The sequence below is a fragment of the Puma concolor genome, chromosome C1, assembly GCF_028749965.1.
Source record: "Puma concolor isolate L17-30 chromosome C1, mPumCon1.1.hap2, whole genome shotgun sequence".
Taxonomy (NCBI): Eukaryota; Metazoa; Chordata; class Mammalia; order Carnivora; family Felidae; genus Puma; species Puma concolor.
In genome coordinates this window covers 204,257,447-204,278,876 of record NC_141674.1, presented here as the reverse complement: position 1 = coordinate 204,278,876, position 21,430 = coordinate 204,257,447, and the positions used below count along the sequence as shown (strand labels likewise).

Below are 21,430 nucleotides of genomic sequence, written 5' to 3'. Positions count from 1 at the left end.
GTCCCAAATATTTGACTGAGGAAAGTTTCTGTTGGCACTCGGTGTGTGTGTGTGTGTGTGTGTGTGTGTGTGTGTGTGTGTGTGTAATCTCCTACCTGATCAGGAATTTTCTGGGTCAGATAATAGGCTTTCTTCATCTTCTGTGCAGTGAAATGTTCTGGGGTCATTCGACATTTGTCCCTGGGGGAGCTGGGCAGGCTAAGGCAATGGATGGAAAAGAAGCAAACGGTAAGGTCAGCAGCTTCACATCCTGAAGACATGAGGAGAGAGGGTCCATCCCAGGACCCTTAGCTTAACTGGAGAAGGAAGATACTCTTGGTCAGGGTCAGGGGACTCACTAGGGCACCAAGGTTAAGTGGTTTGTTGGATGGAGTCACACCCTTCTCAAGAGAAGACAAAGAAGTTTAGAGGAATATTTGTTACTTGAATAGATCACACCACAATGCCCTGTCTGGGCATCCAAAGATCAATTACCATGGAAAACTGAAAGAGTATAAGGTACCTCATTAGGTTGCATTTCAGTAGTTAAAAAAAAAAAAAAGAGGACCCCCCCCCCCCTCAAATAATTGTTGGATACTTCAGTTTCATTTGGTGGACACTTCCTAAGTACCCAGCTCAGCCCTACTGGCTGTGTTATCCTGGGCAAATCACATGACCTCCCTGAACCACAGTTTCCTCATCCACATTACTATGATTACTGCTGAGAGACACAAAGATAGCCTCCAAAATACTCACAAGACGGCAGGTGTCAAATGACAACCACAGCACAGAGCCAAACAGGAGTCTGCAAGGCATGGTGGGGAAAGCAAGTTTTGTTCCTAGCAAATCAGGATTGGAATCCCAGCTCTACACTTTGTAGCTGAATAACCACGGGTGGGCTACTTAACCCCAGTGATTTTCAGTTTCCTCATCTGTAAACTGAGGATACTTAATATCAACCTCATGGGGTTGTTGTGGAGATAAGTTACAGGATTCTCCTTACACACAGCAGGTACCAACTAAATACTAGCTCCCTTTCCTCAAGAGTGGTTCCAAGTGGTGTGGGGCTATGGTGGAGAAAGCCCATGTAGGGCTGGCTTCATGAAGATTCTGTCTTCAGCTAGGCTCTCATGGATGGGTGAGGTCACAACAGGGAGGTCTGACTGAGGGGAACTTCAGGAGGAAGAATCCCAATGAGCGGAGGAGGGGATACTATGGGAGGACAGAGAGAAGCCATATACATTGCAGGGGGGAGACTCAATTCACTGATCCTTAAGGATCCTTCCAACTTTGAGGTCCTATGACCGATTGATTTGTCAGAGCACAGGAGCCAGGGGGAGGAGTAGAGGGAGGGGCACCTGGGAAAAGGAGGCTGTGGCCTCCAATGTGCCTGTGAGAAGTTCAAAGCTGATTCCCCACACCCTGTTGGAGATTCCTGAGCTGGGAACAAGATAACCAGACATGCTTTTGAGGGGCACTGACGTGGGAAAGGTGTGTGGATAGACTGTGGGGGCAGACTGAGTCGCAAAGGAGACCATCAGGAGGGGGCGCCCAGACATCATCCCTTCCCACAGTCACCATGGGGCTGTTCATGCTGCCAGGCAAGCCACAGCCAAGCAGGGAGGCTGACCTGGTGCTGGAGCTGCTAGAGCTGCTGGAGCTGGAAACCATATCCTCTGTGTTGGGCAGAACAAAGCCTGCCAGGTTCAGAAGGTCACGGATCATCTGGCCTTTGATGCTGATGTCCAATGGAGAGTTGGAGTGGAGGCTTTGGGAAAGGGTACAAAGAGCAGTAAAACTGTTTCTGGTTATGCACCCAAGTTAGGGCTAGCCCCATTTACTCACTGCCTCCCCAACTCATGTGCATCATCATGGGGGACTTCTTGCCCCACAGATAGTGAATAACCTCACTCAGGGGGGGTTCCTGGCCATGACCTTCATCCGCTAGGGCAAAAGCATGCAGTAGGGATCAAGTTGAAAAGAGTAACTTTTAACAATCTCTCTCCATCCTCAAAGACTCTTGAGATAATGGCAAAGAATGAGTGAATGAGAAAAACAGACCATGAAGGGAAAACACAAATTCTAGTGAAGGAGAGGTCTTCCCAAAGTCAGCAAGGCATGGGGGGCAAAGGGGTAGAGGATCACAGAGCTACAGGAAGAGTTCTACTCAGGGCCCTGAGAATCCCACTTACCTTGGGGAAATGTTGACCTCTAGGACCCAGGGCTTGAGGTTCTCATCCAGCATGATGTCAAAACCAAAGAGCTCGTGGCAGCTATAGGGCCGCCGCACGTACATCTTCAGCAGGCTGGTCACATAGGGTTCTGACCTGGTCACAGAGAAGACCAAGTATTCAGCCCAGCTCTTCCCAGAGGGCCCTACACAGGCCGCCCTGCCAGGGGAGTTGCCCAGAGATGGGAGAACAGAAGTAACCCAGGAAAAGCAGCTCCCAAGAGACGCCTCTGATCCAGAGCCAGCTTCTGGAGAGGAAGTTCAGTAGAAGAGCAGAACTCTATCCACTCCCTCCTACTGCCCGTCCTCAGAAACTGACACACAGCGTGGTCAATGTCTAGGACACAGCAGCGTGGAGGCCCATAAGAAAAGGGGATCCAGTGGCAGGCCTTGCACCCAGGGTGGCAGTGTGACTCACGAGATGATGGTTTTGACAACAACATCCTTTATCTTCTCCCAGATGGCATCGCTATTGATTCCCTTCTGGCTCAGATAGTTCCATAAGGCCTTTAGTGCCCTGCAAGGGTGGGACGGGGGTAGTATTTGGGGTTATATTCGATGAATGAGTGATCAAGGAAAGAGAAAGGAAAAGGAGTAAGAGGTCCAAAGGTGTTTTCTCCACATCTCTTCTTTTGAGGTTTTCAATTAAGAAAGAAAGGAGCGTAGATGCAAACAGACCAATTCTGAACTGCCCAGTGTTTAAGTAACCTTTGGGCTTTACATCAATACTCCGCTCACCATCCCCTTGAACCTCCCCAAAGGCTAGAACCTTGTGCCCCTCTAGGCCTCCACTTCATGGGGGCCCAGCCTGGGTACCATTTGTGGCCCTGGCAGGCCGTTTCATCTGCATTGGCCTGGTACTCGGCATTCTTCTTATTGACGCTGTAGTTGGTCAGGTGCATGAACTTGTTGCCAAGGCTCTTCATGGAAGGGGAATACCTGGGAGTGAGGAAAAAGGCAGAGGTAAGATAGAGAGATGGCAAGCAGACAAGGGTCCAAACATTTCCCAAATCCTGAGGAGGTAAAGGACAAGTGGACAGATCTTTTCAGATGCACAAGAGTCTGAGAAGTATATCTGCCAGTAAGGTTTCTAAAATACCACAGCTCTTTTATCATGAGCAGCTCACAAAACTCAGGAAAACTTTTACTTATGTTGACTAGTTTCTTATAAAAGGAGATGACAAGGGATACAGATGAACAGCCAAGTGGAAGAGAAGTATAGGGCAAGGGATGTGGGACTCCTCTCCTTCATCCCCACCTTGGTCCTGCAGAAAGACCCAACCCACATTCAATGAGGTAGAGAACTTTCTCATTTCCTAGTCCCCAAGTGACAATACGATTTATAAGAAACTGACCTCTGTGTCCCTGCCCCTGGTTCCTGGCACAGAGCTACCAAAACCCTTAAGAATTCCTCAGTAATAAGAGCACTAGAAGCATCTTTTGTTCTCATATATGGTCTTTGACCCCAGTTCCTGACACATAGCTCCTGAAACCCTTGTAATTTCCTAGGCGACAAAAGGGTCTTTTGTTCTAATGAGGCGACTTTGGGTGGGTTCCTGGATAGGGTCTGATCACCAGACAGACCAAAGCTTGAAATCTTCGACCCCGCCCCCCATTCTCTTAAGAGGGAGAAAGGCTAAAAACAGAACTGATGATCTGAAAGGCTAAAAACAGAACTGATGTGTATGTGATGAAGCCTCCATAAAAATTCTAAAAGTAAGGGGTTCAGGTTCTGGGTGGGTAAGCACGTGGGGCGTGCTAGGAGATTGGTATCCAGAGAGGCAGGGAAGCTCTGTGCCTTGTCTCCTCTGACACCTTGCTTTGTCTGGATATTAATCTATAATCAAACTTTACCATCTCCTTTTATGGTAAGCTTCTCTGGCAAATTAATGGAACCTGAGAAGGGGGTCCCAGGAACCTCTGACTAATAGCAGACCGGTTGTCAGATGCATAGGTGGCACATGGACTTATGACTGGCGTCTGAAGCAGGAGGAAGAGGCAACCTTGTGAGAATGAGCCCCAACCTGGAGGACTGGATGCTCTGGGGACTGGATGCTCTGGGGGCTGGACAGTGGCAAGAGTTAAATTGCAGGTACCCAGCCAGTGTCTCAGAGAACTGCCTCATGTGGTTTAGAAAAAGCCCCAATGCATTTCATGACCAGAAGTGTCAGAAATGAAGCATTCCATGGGGAGCCTGGGTGGCTCCGTCGGTAAAGCATCTGACTTTAGCTCAGGTCGTGATCTCACAGTTTGTGAGTTCAAGCCCCACGTTGGGCTCTGTGCTGACCGCTCGGAGCCTGGAGCCTGCTTCAGATTCTGTGTCCCCTCTCTCTGCCTGCCCCTCCCCTGCTCATGCTCTGTCTCTCTCCCTCCCTCTCTTGAAAATAAACATTAAAATTAAAAAAAAAAAAGAAAAAAGAAAAAAAAGAAATGAAGCGTTCCATGTAAAAGGAGACACAAGGAAGGAAAAGAAGACTGGGTTTTCCAAATACCCTCCTCCTTCTCTCTTGTTAACCCAAACTACCAAAGTGTGTTTTTCCTGCTCAGCATCCTCCAGTTTTTCCTCTCTTTCAGGAAAACAAACCCCCCAGAGGAGTCAGGATGCGGCCTCACCACTACCACATACTTGCAACTGGCGAAGCGGACGAGTCCATCTGAAAAGAGGTAAATCCGCAGAGGATCGTAGGAGGTGACGTAAACATAGATTCGCAGATCAAACTTGCTGCCGCTGATGAGGTAGGGTTTGTGTAGATACCTACACAAGGAAAGGCCAGCTTCAGGGACATGACCAATGAGACAGGGCTCAGGATAAAATGGCAAAAGCCAGCGAACAGTCCCTGGGATAAAGACCTTAAAACATTTGGTGAAGGAGGTCTTTGGCTGGGAGGACACAGGAGAGAAGAACACTATAAACAGGGAATCTCCAGGTTGAGGAGATGGGAGAATGGGGAGCCAGATGTGAGCTAGAGACAGGCTCACCTCTGCACCAGGAGAGGCCTTCGCTTGGGGAGCTGACTCCACTTGTGAATGACCTGGATGCCGATGCCTCGAGCTGACGCTGGCTAGAAATCAAGTGGAAAGGAGACGAGATGTGCTCCTGGCCCAATACACCACTGTTCCCCATTTTTTCCTACCACCCACTGTGATCCACTCACCGGCTTAACAATCCACTTTTGGCGGCTGCTGCTCTCCCAAGCTTTGCGCAGGAGCTTGGCATCCTGAGGCAGGATGAAGGACTGGGGGAAGAAGCTGAACTCCTTCTTGCCAAAGCGGCTCTGCATGCGAGACAGGTTCCGCCACAGTCGGTCCTTTCGCCCAATCTGGAATGAACCTGGGAAGTGGTTTAGCTACAGAAGGGACAAAGGGTGAGAAAAGGGGGATGGCCCTGGTGAGGCCACGAAGAAGAGAGCAAGACTCATGGTACCGTTCCAATTTCCTTAAATGACAGCGTGAGCCCTTGATCCATCTTACCATCACCATCTAATGGTAAGTACTCAGTTACATAAGTACCAAAAGATGACGAAAGCACACACAAAACACACCAAAATGTAGTGCTCTCAAGGAGTGGATAGTTCACGAACAGCCGTACAATAGTGATTAAGTCAGATAAGTGCAAAGAAAAAGGTGTTTTAAGTCTTTTGCCATGACAGCCTGTAGGACAAAGACAGGAAAGCACATGGCCTTCATTAAGTCTGGGCACAAGGGACTCCTTTGTTTCAACATTAGACCAGCACCCTCTTTATGCATATTCAGCTTGGGGGAGTGGAGGTGACGCGCAGCAGTTACAGGAGAAACATGATCAATGGAAACAGGTGCTGCACCTCCAGACACATTAGAGGGAAAAGTGTCTCGGGCAGTCTGCAACTGCCCGGGACACCTCCCCTGCACCGCTAGCGGTGCGCGGTCTGCAAGGGTCCCACCGCACCCTCCTCCAGCACTGCCTCTGCTCCTCTAGACACCTTCCTGGCTTCTCCACGGCCACCCCCCTCTTTCCTTGTTCCCAACACTGACCTCCTCCCGCCTGTTCCCCAGAAAGGACCCCTACCTTCTGATGCTCCCGAATGGATCGGAAACTAGGAGACTTCATGTGATGACCCCAGCAGCCCAGCCAGTCATCGTTTCCTACAGAGGGCACATCAGGGAGTCAGTTCTGTTAGCAGCTCAGTCCTTGGGATGGAGAGGCTCAGAGGCCCCAGAAATACCACTGGGCCTGGGCACAGCTCCCAGACCCAGTTTTCTGAGAGTCGCCATGGAGCTGTCCTACACGAGGCTCTGGGGTCAGGAATAGAACAACGGCTCCTTGTCTTCTAATTTTGAGGAACAGGCTCCAGCCCAGAAGGAGTTCAGAGCTAGGTCTTCCTCTGAAGTTGGAAACTTCAGGACAGGGTCCCCACATATCAGGGGGTAACTAGGGCTCTCCTCCTACCTAAGACCATCTGTTGGGGCAAAGAACAGGCTTGCATTAAGGCAGGTGACTCACTTTTGCTGATTTTGAAGTGGGACCGTCCAATGGTCTGCTTGACAATGTTGGGGGTCACTGTGCTCATCTTCCACCGGAGCAGCTTCCTCTGTTCCCAGGGAAGTTTCTCCACTGGGGAAAAGGGATGGGGGTGAAGAAGAGCACAAGTCAGGATGAGAAGAGGAAAAAGGTGGCACTGTTGCTCAACTTCACCTAGGTAGACAAGCCACTAAGTATTGTTCCAGGCCAAAGTTTCAAAGGAGAAGTCCTTTGTGGAGTAAGGGGGGCTGCACAGGGTTGAGGAACACAGAAAGGAGGGAGGTTGCAAGGGAGAAGAAACAAGGCTAGAGGGCAAGAATGGGGCATGAGATTATGGGGCTGACAAGGGTCAGCTCAGGACAGACAAGGAAAAGTTCCCCATTTCAGACTGGTGAACCAGGTGAGGTACCGAGCGCCAAAAAAAGCCACTCTGGAAAACCCTTGCTACCTTATTGCCACCTCCTCCTAACTTTGCTAGCATCCTTCTCCTGGGGGTACTTATGGACTTAGCCACTTGGCCATGTTTACCTCTCTCATCCCGGGTTCCAAAATAGATGGTAGGGGGCACATTGGGAAAGAGACTGTAGATGAGAGCTGGTCGGACAACTTTCTCATTGGAAAGGGGTTTGGTCAGAATCTCTGCACAGCTCCTAGGATGAAAAACAGACACATGGTAGAGAAAGGGAAGTCCACAACCGTGGAGTGCTGTTACTATGACATATACTTTCTTTCGGGGTGCTGTTTTTAAGTTTATTAATTTTGAGAAGGTGAGAGAGTGCACACGCAGAGGAGGGAGGGGCAGAGAGAGAGAGAGAGAGAGAGAGAGAGAGAGAGAGGGAATCCCAAGCAGACTCTGTGCTTGAGGCATGCAGCCCAATGCAGGTCTCGATCTCACCAACTGTGAGATCATGACCTGAGCCAAAATCAAGAGTCAGATGCTTAACCAACTGAGCCACCCAGGAGCCCTGGGGATGCTGTCTTTTAAATTGTGATTCTACAAAGACAAGTGCTCAGTAATTATTTTGCAAATAGTAATCCATTAAGCGCTAGGGCTAACCCATAAGCTACACTATTAAATGTCACCTAAAGACCAAATTTTCCAATACGTCCTTCTGTGATTCAGCTCCAAAATTTCTAGTGACAGGTCACAGGCAGGGGAAGCCCCTGAAAAGAGTGGCTCTGCAAGTAGGTAATGGGTCTGGGTGCGTGCAAGAGGAATATGCTACACAGAGACAAAGAAGAGAGAAAAAAATTGATAAGAATAATTAAAAAGGAGGAAGAGCAGATAAGACCTAAGAGGAACAGAGTTTTAAAAAGAAAAAGGAAAAAAAAAGTGAAAGAAAGAAAAGAGTGATACCTCTAGCACATTTTATATGTAGGTTAAATCTGAAGATACACAGATAATTAATGCTTTTCTCCATTTTGGAAATGATTTGTGGTATCAGATTTTTATGTAACAGTATGGTAACACAGGTCTGGGAATCTGGGGCAGTGGGCTATTGAGTCCCTACTGTTGTTCCAACAGTGGCTAGCCAAGATAGCCAAGGCTATCTCAAGGGATCTCAAATAAATGAACACCTCAACTATGTATTGGGTACAAGCTGACACACGCAGACCATTTCTTTAAATAGCATTGGGGGTGGAAAAAATAGTTATTACTCTCTCTGCTGAGTTGGTATGATCCACAAACATTACTATTTAAGATTAATCTTTAGATTCTAAACAGCCATTCTACCTGTTATTTTACAGCACACCAGAAATCGGCACTATATGTAAAACACTTCAGTGTTTTAAATCAAGAATTTTTAAAGAATGTTATTGGGTCACGTTAAATACTAATTCTCAAGGAAATAATGTCACTGAACTCAACTCTTAATTCCCCATTTCCAAAACAGTCTACTTGAAAGGCTTTGAATTTACTGAGTATCAGAATTTAGGATTGTTGAAAACCCAGGTGCCCCAACAAATAAACGTTTTTAAAATAAATAATTTAAAAAATATATGTATGTGATGGTTTACAGCAGCTTTATTCCCAACAGCCCAAACTGGAAATGACCCAAGTATAAATATCCTTCAACAGGTAAATGTACTGTGGCATATCCTCACCATGGAACACTACTCAGCAATAAAAAGGAATGAACAACCTTGATGCATGCAACAACCTGGATAAATCTGCAGAGAATATGCGGAGTTAAAAAAAAAAAAAAAGCCCATCCCAAAAAGTTACATATGGCAATCATCTTATTTTTATGATACTCTTGATGAAATCAAGATGAAATCAACTTGTGAAAAGTTATAGAACAAATTAGTGGTTGCCAAGCATTAAGGAGGAAACAGGCACAGGAGGGAGGGAGGTTTGGCTATTAGGGCAACAAGAGGGATTTCTGCAGTGATGGAAATACTTGTATCTTCACTAAGGTTAATATCTTGATTGTACTCTATGGTACTAGCTTTGCCAAATATTACCACTGGGGAAAACTGAGTAAAGAGTTCAGGGGATCTCTCTGTATTATTTCTTACAACTGCATGTGCATCTATAATTGTCCCCAAATCAAAAGTTGAATTAAAAAAAAAAAAGGTAGAAAATCTTTGTTAGCTGCCTCCTCAAGAGGGCTGGCTTCTGAGCTAGCAGTAAACTATGCCGCTGCAACAGTTACTTCTCTGGTCCTCAATATTCACATCTGAAAAAAAAAACTGGAGGGGTTCAGTAGGTTAAGCATCCGACTTCGGCTCAGGTTATGATCTCACACTTTGCAGGTTCGAGCCCCGTGTCGGGCTCTGTGCTGACAGCTCAGAGCCTGGAGCCTGTTTCAGATTCTGTGTCTCCCCCTTTCTGCTCCTCTCCTGCTTCTACTGTCTCTCCCTCTCTCAAAAATAAATAAACATTAAAAAGAGAGAGAGACAGACAGACAGACACTGGACTCTTAATGACCTCCAGCTCTAAAATTAAGTGATTCTTGGAGAGCCTGGGTGGCTCAATCAGTTAAGCATCCGTCTTTGGCTCAGGTCATGATCTTGCAATTTGTGGGCTCGAGCCCCACATCAGGCTCTGTGCTGACAGCTCAGAGCCTGAAGCCTGCTTCCGATTGTGTCTTTCCCTCTCTGCTCCTCCCCCATTTGCAGTCTGCCTCTCTCTCTCAAAAATAAATACACGTTAAAAAACAAATTAAAAAAATTTTAACATGTATTCATTTTTTTGAAAGAGAGAGAGAGCTAGCAAGTGAGCTCTCAGCACAGAGCCTGACATGGGGCTCAAACTCACTAGCTGTGGACCATGACCTGAGCTGAAGTTGGATACTTAACTGACTGAGCCACCTGGGCGCCCCCAATTTTTTTTTTTTTAATTAAGTGATTCTTGTGGCACCTGAGTGGCTCAGTCAGTTGGGTGTCTGTCTCTTGATTACAGCTCAGGTCATGGTCTTGTAGTTTGTGGGATTGGGCCCCATGTTGGGCTCTACACTGAGACTGCAAAGCCTGCTTGGGATTCTCTCTTTCTCCTCTGCTCTTCCCCCCACTCACGCTCTCTTGCTCTCAAAATAAATAAATGGACATTAAAAAAATATTAAATTAAGTGATTCTTCAAAAAAGAATATGAAACAGAAAAGGCAATAAACTAACTATTGCTAGGTAGAGAAACAGAGACAGGGTCTTCAATGACCTATGACTGTCAACTTTTCTATAAGATAAAATATATAAATCTCTCACAATTCAGAAAAAATGATTTTAGCTAGTCCCAAAGTATTTCTGATTTTAGTCATCCTTAAAATGCAAAGTGGTTTGGAATTCATCAACCTCCATGTGTTTGAAAATCTATGTTTTAAGCCTGTATAGATAAGGTCTGTACATCTTGTAGAAGTTAAATTAACCAGTGAACAAATTATGAGCAAACTGTTTTTGTGAATTTTATACTATATGATTCAGAAAGTTTAAGTAAAAGGCTGTGCAGCTGTCTCAAAGTAGGCCTGAAGACAAACCCAGGTCACCCTTAAGTACGGAAAAGGTGGGACTCCAAGTCAATTATCCTCCTCTTATGGAGAGCAGAGGTCCTCAAGTCAACATCCAGATGTGGCTTTATTTTTCTGGAAGGAGGACCAGTTAGGCTTTGAGTAACACTAGACTCAGGGTTACCTAGGACAGGATTTCTATCCACTTTCACAGAAAGTTCTAGTTCTGTGTCTTCTCTTTCCAAACAGTTCTCTCCCCTTGCTAGTTTGGGGCTTCAAAACTGGTGCTGGCGTTGCCACCATCCCACTCACAGAGCTGCAGCCTGCCTGGTCTGCACCAACCAAGGCATGGAAGGCTCCTTGTCCTCTTTGCTTCATTTGAGGCACAGCTGACACAGACAAAAGCAAGCTGAGTGTGGGCGCTCTGTACGGTAGGTATATGTTAGCCTTGACACGTGGCTTGATTTTCATTAAAATTAGCAGAGAAATTTTACACGAAAAACAAAACACCAACTGTCAATACTTGTATTTTGTTCCTTTTACATTTTCAGTAGAAGTTATTTTTCTAAAAAAAATTTTTTTTTTCAACGTTTTTTATTTTATTTTTGGGACAGAGAGAGACAGAGCATGAACGGGGGAGGGGCAGAGAGAGAGGGAGACACAGAATCGGAAACAGGCTCCAGGCTCTGAGCCATCAGCCCAGAGCCTGACGCGGGGCTCGAACTCACGGAGTGCGAGATCGTGACCTGGCTGAAGTCGGACACTTAACCGACTGCGCCACCCAGGCGCCCCTAAAAAATTTTTTTTAATGTTTGTTTATTTTTGGGAGACAGAGAGAGAGTGCATGAGCAGGGGAGGGGCAGAGAGAGCGGAAGACAGAATCCGGAGCAGGCTCCAGGCTCTGAACTGTCAGCGCAGAGCTGGATGCGGGACTCGAACTCCTGAACTGCAAGATCACGACCCAAGGCGAAGTCAGACGCTTAACCAACTGAGCCACCCAGGCGCCCCAGAAGTTATTTTTAAAAAGAAAAACACTCTAGGGGCGCCTGGGTGGCTCGATCAGTTAAGTGTCCGACTTTGGCTAAGGTCACAATCTTCCATTTCATGAGTTCGAGCCCTGCACTGGGCTCTGTGTTGACAGAGCCTAGAGCCTGCTTTGGATTGTGTTTCCCTCTTTCTCTGCCCCTCCCCCTCTCGCACTCTGTCTCTCTCAAAAATAAATATTAAAAAAAAAAAGAAATTAGTACTTTGGGGCAGGGGGGTTCTTTATAATATTTTTTAAATAATATTTTGGGGGCGCCTGGGTGGCGCAGTCGGTTAAGCGTCCGACTTCACCAGGTCACGATCGCGCAGTCCGTGGGTTCGAGCCCCGCGTCAGGCTCTGGGCTGATGGCTCAGAGCCTGGAGCCTGTTTCCGATTCTGTGTCTCCCTCTCTCTCTGCCCCTCCCCCGTTCATGCTCTGTCTCTCTCTGTCCCAAAAATAAATAAACGTTGAAAAAAAAATTTTTTTTAAAAAAATAATATTTAATAAAACAATGTAATAAGGCAAAGTTGAAAGTGGTGAGGGGAACAAGTAAGGTTATGTTGAAGGTGTTAACTTTCTACCCAGAAAGGCAGCATATGTGACCCTCCTGCAAGTCCTTGAAAGACCTTCAGCAGAATGACTGCCCTCATTTATAATAACTTCTTCACAGTCCTGCGTTCCTTCCTTCCCCTGGGTTCCCCATCTCAGTTACACAGCATCCTCCAACAACCTGTTTTGTAAAAGAAGAGCCTACATGAAGAGACTGACTTTTTGGTTCCCTGGTTAGACATGGATATTTCTCAGACTCTACCAAGGGTAGTCAATAAAATAACCTAGATTTAAGCTAGAAGATTTTTTTCCTTTTGGGGGGGAAAGAGAGCATGCGCATGTGCAAGTGGGGGAGGGGCAGAAGGAGAAAGAGAATCTTAAGCAGGCTCCATCAGCCAAACTTGGGGCTTGATCCCACGACCATCAGATCATGACCTGAGCTGAAATCAAGAGTCAGACACTTGACTAAGACACCCAGGTGGCCCAATTTTCTAAGCACTTCTTGAAATCATTTTTTTTACTTGAACAATTTCTTGGAAATTAAGACCAAACTGTAGGCTAAGAAACATGGTACTATTTTTAAGCCTAAATGATACAATATGCTTCTGGTCCTTGTTTGAAAACTAAAATCGCAAATGTAAAACTCTGGTAAAAATTAGTTACAGTTAACGGGGCCATTAATGACGTAGGTAATTAATCTCCTTATAATCTTTTTTTTTTTTAATTTTTTTTTCAACATTTATTTATTTTTGGGACAGAGAGAGACAGAGCATGAACGGGGGAGGGGCAGAGAGAGAGGGAGACACAGAATCGGAAACAGGCTCCAGGCTCTGAGCCATCAGCCCAGAGCCTGACGCGGGGCTCGAACTCACGGAGTGCGAGATCGTGACCTGGCTGAAGTCGGGCGCTTAACCGACTGCGCCACCCAGGCGCCCCTCTCCTTATAATCTTAAAGAGACAGCAAATGAGCCTCTGCCAATGATCAACATAATACTCACCTAGAGATCACTGCTACCGACTCGCTGGTGGAGACAGCACTGAATGAGGAGCACTCTGAGTCTCCTGGGGGGAGCAAAGAGAGAAGTTCCACTAGGAGAGGCTGCTATACAAACTCACCAAGCCTAGGCAGCTCTTCCTTGGACATGTTGGCTCAGCCTTCCCGCAGAGCCACGAACACCACCCTCCTGCCTTGCACGGCCTTTTGTGAGCTGGGCAGCAGCACAGAGAAAGCAAGACTGGTGGGATGGGAGGGCTAGGAAACCCATTCCCCAGAAGCCACTACCACCCTTAGACCCACGAAGCAAATGATTACTGTAGGTGATAAAGGGAGTCAAGGAGCCAGCATACAGCTGTCAGCCCCCTTCCCTTGCAGGTGGTGACCACTTCCTAGTGGGAGGTAAGAAGGTCCTTTACCCTCCTCTTCTTCATTCTCATCATGGCTGCAGCAGTCTTCCAAACCATCTACCAGCTCTTCTTCTAGATCTTCAGCCTCACCCAGGTCTACCTGGAGGTGTGTAGCTGAACTGTAAGAAAGAATCATGCCCCAGCCCAGTCAGTAAGACAGGTCACAGTTAGATTCTCATTCCTTGATCATGTCCCAGTGTTTCTCTCCACTCACCAACCTGCTGTCTCTTGCTCATTTCTCTTGCCCTCAGAGCTTAGGTCTAGCCACAGTTCCTCAAGCCCACAGCCCCTGTGGTGTAGAGAGCTACCCTGTCTCCTATCTTCTCTGAAGTCCCTCATAGCACGTAAGTACACAATTCTGCATACAAAAACACCATCAACGAATGCCTGGTGACTGACTTCAAAGGTCGCTAGACTTCTGGGAATTCAGAACAAGGACTTGGTAGACCAAGATTCCAGAGAGGTAACAAAGCACAAGAGAAGAAGCCAAGCATGTGTATACCCTAACTCTAAAATGGCTGCATTGGGGCGCGTGGGTGGCTCAGTTGGTTGAGCGTCTGATTTCAGCTCAGGTCATGATCTCACGGTTTGTGAGTTCGAGCCCCACATCAGGCTATGTGCTGAGAGCTCAGAGCCTGGAGCCTGTTTCTGATTCTGTGTCTCCCTCTCTCTCTGTCCCTCCCCCACTCATGCTCTGTCTCTCTCTGTCTCAGAAATAAACAAACATTAAAAAAAATTTTTTTTTAATGGCTATCATACCAGGAAAGGCAAAGAGCCTGATCTGGTTTGGAATTAAGTAGAAAAGTCACAGGCCCCAACATAAGATGTTTGGTATTATTCTCCCTGGTTTTAATCTAAAACAAACGCTTCCTCTAAAGGACCAGAGAGTAAATCTTTTCAGTTTTGTGGGCCATACAGTTTGTTGCAACTACTCAAACCTACCATTGTAACAGGAAGGCAGCCATACACAGCAGTTAATGAATGGGGAAGGCTGTGTTTCAATAAAGCTTTATTTATAAAAGCAGACAGTGGGCAAGATTTGGCCCACCTACTGGTCTAGTTTGCCAACCTCTGCCCTAAAGTGAAAACCAAAATTCTAGGGCAGCCAAAAAATAAAACCACCTTCAAAGACATAAGGTCAGTGTCATTAAATTATGGTGTATACATTCTCCTGCTCTAAATCAATCAAAAACGTCCCCCAACTTACCCGATGTCCCTAGCAGGTGAGTCCAGCTCCCTGGCTTCCTTAGGCCCCTCCGTCCCAAGCTGGCCCAGATGGATGGAAGAGAGACGGGTGGCCACATCAGCTACGCCAAGGGGCTGAGAGGGAGAAGGCAGAATGGGAGTTTTGTCTTCTCCCAGTGGTGGGGAGTCGATCGTAGACCCACAGGCAGGGCTGTGGCTGAGCGCATTGGCATGTGAGGCAAGGAGGTGAATGCTGATGCGTTTGGTACAGAAGACTGTGCTGTCCAACTCCAACGTGTCCCGGGCTCTAGGGAGGATCCTGCTGTTTGCTCCAGCATCCTCCTGAGGGAACTGCTGGCCTACTGAGGGAGGTTTCCACAGCCTGTTCTTGTTGAGGAGATCGCACTGCAAGCTGGAGTTCATGAAACAAGACTGTTCAAACTGGCAGCCTTGCCTTGGCTTCTTCTCAAAGCCTCTTGCAGTCAACTTCCTCACGGCCTCAGTGAACCGAACCTCCTTAGTCAGAGCCTGAGAAACAAAGTCGCCATCCAGGCCACAGGGATGTGGCTCTGCTCTTGTGGTTAAGTTACTCCGGTTATACTGGGGAGAGGCAACACTGGTGGTGGACATGTCTAAGGAGCTGGGGGCAGACAGGGTGCTAGAGGCAGGGGCATCATCTAGGACAGTGCCGGTACTCTTGGGGACCTTGTGTTCAATAGGCTGCACTGCACAGTCTCCAGTACCCCCCGAATGATGCCAGGAGACAAGATGGATCTTGGGTGAGGATACTGGCTTCAGGCCCTCTGTGGCCTGCGATAAAGGCACTTTAGTGCTATTTGGCCGCATGAAGGAGTTGTTATTCAGCGTGGGCTTGGAGGGGGAGGAGGGGGAGGAGGGGGAGAATGGAGAGGGGATCTTCCCTGAGATGGCAGAGGCCAGGCTCTTCCCCGAAGGATTTTCCCCAGCCGCTCCCAGTGAGAGGTATGGATCTGTAGACGAGGATGCCATGGGCTGAGCCATGGGGGAGACTGTGTAAGAAGGGGCCTTGTTGGCAGTGAGTCTGACAGGGAGGCTCTTCTGAGGGAGAGAAAAAGGTGTTTTTCCGGGCAGGCTCGAGCGCAAGCAGAAAGACTCCAGTTGCTGGTACGGTTTGTGCCTGCAGCCGGAGCGGCGGTACAGGAGGGTGCCGCCAAACAGGTCTGGGAGGGTGTGCAGGTAACAGGAGGTGCTGTGGCCTGCGATGACGGCTGTGCGCCCTGAGCTACATAAAGTGCTGGGGCAAAAGAAGTATGCTGGCGGGGGTGGGACCCCCAAGAGGCCTGGGCCCAACCCTGCTGAAAGTGTCCCCACGTGCTTCCTCTCCAGTTTCCAGATTGGCTTCACCTGCTGATGGGCCTGAGCCCAGGCTTTGCCCTCGGAGGGTTTCTCCGGTGGCGGGGCGGGCACTGTGCCTGAGGGGCCACTCTGCTTGAAGCCGTTTCTCTGGCGGAGGCCAATGCTGTAGTGCTCTGTTCCTGCTGAGGCCATGAGGGGCCCACATCATGGCCATGTGGCCTCATGGCCCAACTCGGAAAAGGTGCCACACACCTCCAGTAGTAGCGGCTGCATCCTTGAAGTCCGTCAGCCTGAAGGGGAGAGAAGCCATAGGGAACGTCACAGTCCCAGAAGGACAGACACCGGGCAACAGAGCCCCCCTTCGGTTCTTCCTGGGCACCCGGCCGTGGCTGTCATTTAGAACCCTGAGAGAAGAGCACGAAGAGTCCTAGGGTGCTTCCAGTGGTCTTCCTGCTACCCTCATGCAATCAAAGCCGGCTTCATCAAAGACACGGACTTTAAGACTCCACCAGTGAGTCTGCTCACGTGTTCCCACACCCTCAGGGAGATCTTTCCTCTCTCTCCAAAGCAAAATACATCTCTCTGTGTCACCATCCACTTCACTGAGTGGCTTCCTTCCCTCGCCTAACCCCCAGTGTGGCAAGGAATAAGGCAAGTCTGGGGGTGGCAGAGAAACCAGCCAATATCTTCCTCTTCACCAACCAATTCTGAAAGATCAAAGGTCACTTGAGAAACAGATTTTACATCTAGGAGTCCCTGACCAACGTTCAGTCACCCCTGGCGTGGCCTGCATTTTATAGTTAAGTGTGACAAGTTGAGATATAAGCAGAGAATTCCCGGGCTGACCTCTGCAGTTCGCTCAGAAGCTGAGACAGTGATTTCATCTCTTCAAGCGTCTTGCCAACTATATAGACTTAAATCCCATGCCAGCTGTTGGTGGGAAAAAGTAGAAACAAAATGGAACTGGACACCAACGGTATTTTTACTTCAAGTGACCTCATTTCCAGCAGCCACAGTGGGACAGGAGAGTTCAGGGGGCAGAATATAGAGGAAGAAGTAGGAGAGCTTTCCTTACATCAAACCCCAGGTATCAGTTGGGGATTGGATCTCAGGGAGGGAGGGCCTGTCTCAGACGTTCCCTCATTCAATGTTTCCTCTAAGGCAAAACCTCTGAACCAGCCAGTAATTCTCAGTTCCAAACAGTCTGTTAAGCATGGTCACTTACTTTCTAAATCAAAGTCACAAAATAATCTCCAATTTTCACAAATGACAGCATCCAAAGGGGAAAAAAATAAGACCCTTCTATAAGAAGTCATTCATCTGGGATAATTCTGAATGGAATCCTGGCATCCTTACCAAGGAAGTGTTTTTGCAATGGCAAGAGGGAAAGAATTAGCAGAGAATTTTTTGGCTCAAGTTACTTCTAAAACACAAACTTCAACAGGGAGAGATCCTTGTATTTTGATAAGAGACTAATGGCCAAGGAAGACCCACTATTCCTATCTACATCTATAGGAACTGTTGGTGTTGTCTAACAACAGAAAGCCTGCAGAAGCCACATGACATCGCCCTTTTTTCCTGCAAAGGCTGACCTATGTTAATTCTTTCTCAAAGAGAGAGAGTACAAAAACCACAACTCATTACTGCCAACATTCAAAATGGCAGTGGGCTAAAAACAGCCTAAGTTCTAAAACTAGATTTTGATGCCAGCAGCCTCATATTAAGGAGACAGAAAATGGACCTCCACCAAGTCCAAACTATGGAAATACTGCCGGGGCCAATCACACAGTGTGCACTTATGGTAGAGAAGTAGACACGAGGGAATATCAAAGCCTGCCGTGGACTTTACAAGACCACACACGTGTGCGTTGTGTACACTCAACAGATTCACAGTCCCAACTCACGTAATCCTCACGTCTTGCCCTACCAATGCGACCCGACAGACACACCAAAGTGACTGGAGAAAAGGGCTAAGGAAATGTCACTGGTATGCCTGAAAAATGCCCCACTTGTGGCTCCTCGTGGGCACTGCACTATCTTAGACCTTCATGGCTTTGCAAGTGCCACTCCCTGGAGCCTTTTCCTTCTTTTCACCAGACTGAAAAGTAATCAGCTTGAATATCCCCTTCTCCTGGGAGCCTTCCTGGACTCTCCACTTTGCAAAGGATGCCTTATCTGTGTGCATGCCACCGTCACTGTTTCTATTATGCTGAACTTTAATGACGGTCTACTGGACCACTCATCTGACCAGAAGCGACAAGCATGTTTTCCTTTAGCCCATGTCCTCAGTTGTGTCTGGAACATAGTTAAGTGCTCAATATTCTGCTGAATGAATGAATACACTGGAAAAGTTCAGTAAATGAAGGGGAACACGCTAGCAGTGATGAAGACTAATTTGGGCATCTAACAAATGCCAGGTAGTGTGCTAGGCATTTTACCTCTATTATCTTATTTAATCCTCACAAAAACCTTATATTCAATTTACTGGTGATGAATCTGAAAATCAGAAAAGCTAAGTAACTCTTCTATAATTAAACAACCGATAATGAGTGGTGCCTACATTAAAACTAGAGTTTGTCTGACTCTAAATGCCTCTTAAACAGGAATGAAACACACACTCATTCCCTGTCCCCTCAATTATCCTTAAGCTTCAGGTTCAAGAGAAAACCCAGGTTGGAAACACTCTCCCACCATTTATATTGAGCCCCTTCGTGGACGAAGCTTGTAAAAGCATGTGCTCGTCTCAGAACCATGGCCAATCCCACTTTCCCCCTGTAGCCATGGAGGCCCACTGCCTGCTGCCTCAGGGCTGGGTGAAGAGAACCCTTCTTCCTCCCTTCTGCACACACCACGCAATGTCTGCCTCTCTGCATCGTGTCACATGAATCCTCAGTGCCAGGAATACTGAACCAAGTGGCCTGGCATCTGGCTGACTTGACTTCTAATCCGAATGAGGAAGAAGGAGCAAAGAATATACTTCTGCCCTCTTCAGAGGCTGCGGGTGGCCTGCTCCCAGGCACAGTGTGAAGCAGGCCAGCTGGGCAAGCGCCAGAGTAAAGTGGGTTCTCCTCTAACAGGATTCCAGATCTCCTATGTCTTTGCAATGGCTGTTTCCCACTCCTTGTTTCCTCTTGTAGTCCCCATGATGTGTAGGATGGCAACTCAGAAACGAGCCACCTGTCTTTGTAAGGACACATTATCTGGACACAGGGGTCAAACAGATGAGAAGATGGTTCTGTACATCCCTTTCTGGGAAACAGCTCCAGAGCTAGTAAGAGATAACCAGGGTTGGCGAAGATGACGGTGTCAGGAACTGCCAAGCAAAACCGATCTGGCATGTCAGATAACCTACACAGAGTAGCTTCAAGAACATGAAGTAAACAGTATCACTCATAACAGTACCACGTACAAATGTTCTGACCTGGTATCATAGTTTTTGGTTCAGAAGTAGTGTCTGGTTTAGACCAGGAAATAATGGTTGCTAAAAGCAACCTTCTTCTTTCTCTTTACAGAGATCATTAATGAAATCAAAACCCCATGTGATGGGGCTAGAAAATTCAGGCAACCTGGGTCCCAGGGACCTCTGACTCCTGGCCATGGGTCACCTTTTCCACATGCTACCCTCAATAGCACTGCCACTCTAGTACCAAAGAATGACTTTATCTGACTATAGGAATGCGAAGCAACAAACTTTAAAAAACCTTCCAGGGGCTCCAGGGTAGTTCAGTCAGTTAAATGGCCAACTTTGGCTCAGGTCATGATATCGCAGTTTGTGAGTTTAAGCCCCGCATTAGGCTCTGTGCTGACGGCTCCTGGAGCCTGCTTCAGATTCTGTGTCTCCCTCTCTCTCTGCCCCTTCTCCACTCTGTCTCTCAAAATAAACATAAAAAAAAAACAAAAAACAGAAAAACGCCTTTGAAGGCCTAAATATAAGAAGTAGAGGAAGTGAGGGGCTCCTGGGTGGCTCAGTCGGCTAAGCATCCGACTCTTGCTTTCGGCTCAGGTCATGATCTCACAGTTCCTGAGATGAAACTACCCCCCCACCCCCCACCCCCAGCATCAGAGCCTACTTGGGATTCTCTCTCCCTCTCTCTCTGTCCCTCGTGTGCTCTCATATGTGTGCTCTCTCTCAGAATAAACAAACATTAAAAGAAAAAGAGTCTGTTTCTATAACAAAACACAAGAACACCCAACCCAAGCAAGTCTAAACTTAAGAGTAATTGGTGATTATATAAATTAAAAGGATTCACAAGTCCCATTATTTTCATTCAATTTACATACATTTTTTTAGCCACATATATATCCACTACTTAAAGACAAGTAAAGGCACTCAGACTTACTCTCTCTCAAGGGTCCGCCATTAGTTGACCCTCCAACCAAGAGCTTGTGAGGAACTTACTTTAGGAACCAATAAACTGACCTCATCTGTTAGATTTTGAACAATCTAACACATTTCACAGAGCTACTAATCTTACACCTTTCTTGCTCCTACAGATTATCCCTGGGGAATAGGAGAACTCAAGGGGTGAACAGGGGATACAAACACTATGCTATTGCCAGAAGCGTTCAAGTTTAGAAGCAAACAAGCCTGTTTCTGATTAAGTTCCTCAGTCAAGGTCCAAACAGGAACATGCCCAGCTGAAAAGAAAGGTTAGTTCAGGGCAGATCAGCTGAGGAGCGTGTTCTTGGGAATAAAAGCCCCTTTGAAATAGCTCTCAGGACATTTGAATGTGTTTAAGCAAAAACAAAGGGCTGGAAGAATATACACTAAACTATCATGGTAAGTACCTTGGGGAGAAGAGTGGAATGAAGGATGGGGCAAGGGAGGGGAAGGGAAGGGGACATTTTTCCAGTTTACTTCATGGGCATCTGTATTGTCTAATCCTTCAAAACACCACCAAGCAACCACATGTTACTTGTGGGAAGTATTCCAAGAGTCTCCAGGGCACTATGATCCCTCACAGACATGCTGGATCAGCAGTTACCATCCCTTCATAACTCACATCAAACAGAGCCCTGATGAATAGTGAATTCATTCAATGCTGAAACCACACAGCTGGAATGTTTGAGAAAAGACAAGAGAAGAAGTATCATAACCCCCACTGGGTAGCAGTGAGATCAAATTGGAAAATTCACATAAAGCACAGTCCACACTAAACATTCAAGGGGTGGGTGGCAGTTATCATACTCATTACTGGCACCGTATGGTCAAACCTTCTTCCCTCAGCTCTTTTCTCAAGTATCAATGAAGGAGGGGGGAGGGGTCGGAAGGGGGAAACAC

The 21,430-nt window shown here is 47.2% G+C and overlaps 1 protein-coding gene across 2 annotated transcripts in view; it reads right to left on the bottom strand.

Annotated features, from left to right (window-relative positions):
- TTLL4 (tubulin tyrosine ligase like 4) overlaps window positions 1–21,430 on the bottom strand; it is a 37,902-nt gene that overhangs the window by 3,555 nt on the left and 12,917 nt on the right. The window contains exons 2-16 of one of the 2 annotated variants that reach the window (XM_086719656.1): window positions 14,837–16,439; window positions 13,639–13,748; window positions 13,224–13,287; window positions 7,236–7,357; window positions 6,690–6,800; window positions 6,255–6,331; window positions 5,365–5,556; window positions 5,189–5,271; window positions 4,836–4,964; window positions 3,026–3,148; window positions 2,628–2,726; window positions 2,172–2,306; window positions 1,610–1,747; window positions 736–784; window positions 96–198 (exon numbers count right to left, since the gene is read on the bottom strand). In XM_086719656.1, coding sequence (XP_086575782.1) covers window positions 100–198; window positions 736–784; window positions 1,610–1,747; window positions 2,172–2,306; window positions 2,628–2,726; window positions 3,026–3,148; window positions 4,836–4,964; window positions 5,189–5,271; window positions 5,365–5,556; window positions 6,255–6,331; window positions 6,690–6,800; window positions 7,236–7,357; window positions 13,224–13,287; window positions 13,639–13,748; window positions 14,837–16,341 — 3,036 coding nt within the window. In that variant the 5' untranslated portion in view covers window positions 16,342–16,439 and the 3' untranslated portion in view covers window positions 96–99. The remainder of the gene's footprint in view (window positions 1–95; window positions 199–735; window positions 785–1,609; window positions 1,748–2,171; window positions 2,307–2,627; window positions 2,727–3,025; window positions 3,149–4,835; window positions 4,965–5,188; window positions 5,272–5,364; window positions 5,557–6,254; window positions 6,332–6,689; window positions 6,801–7,235; window positions 7,358–13,223; window positions 13,288–13,638; window positions 13,749–14,836; window positions 16,440–21,430) is intronic. The other variant, XM_086719655.1, reaches the window with a different exon arrangement.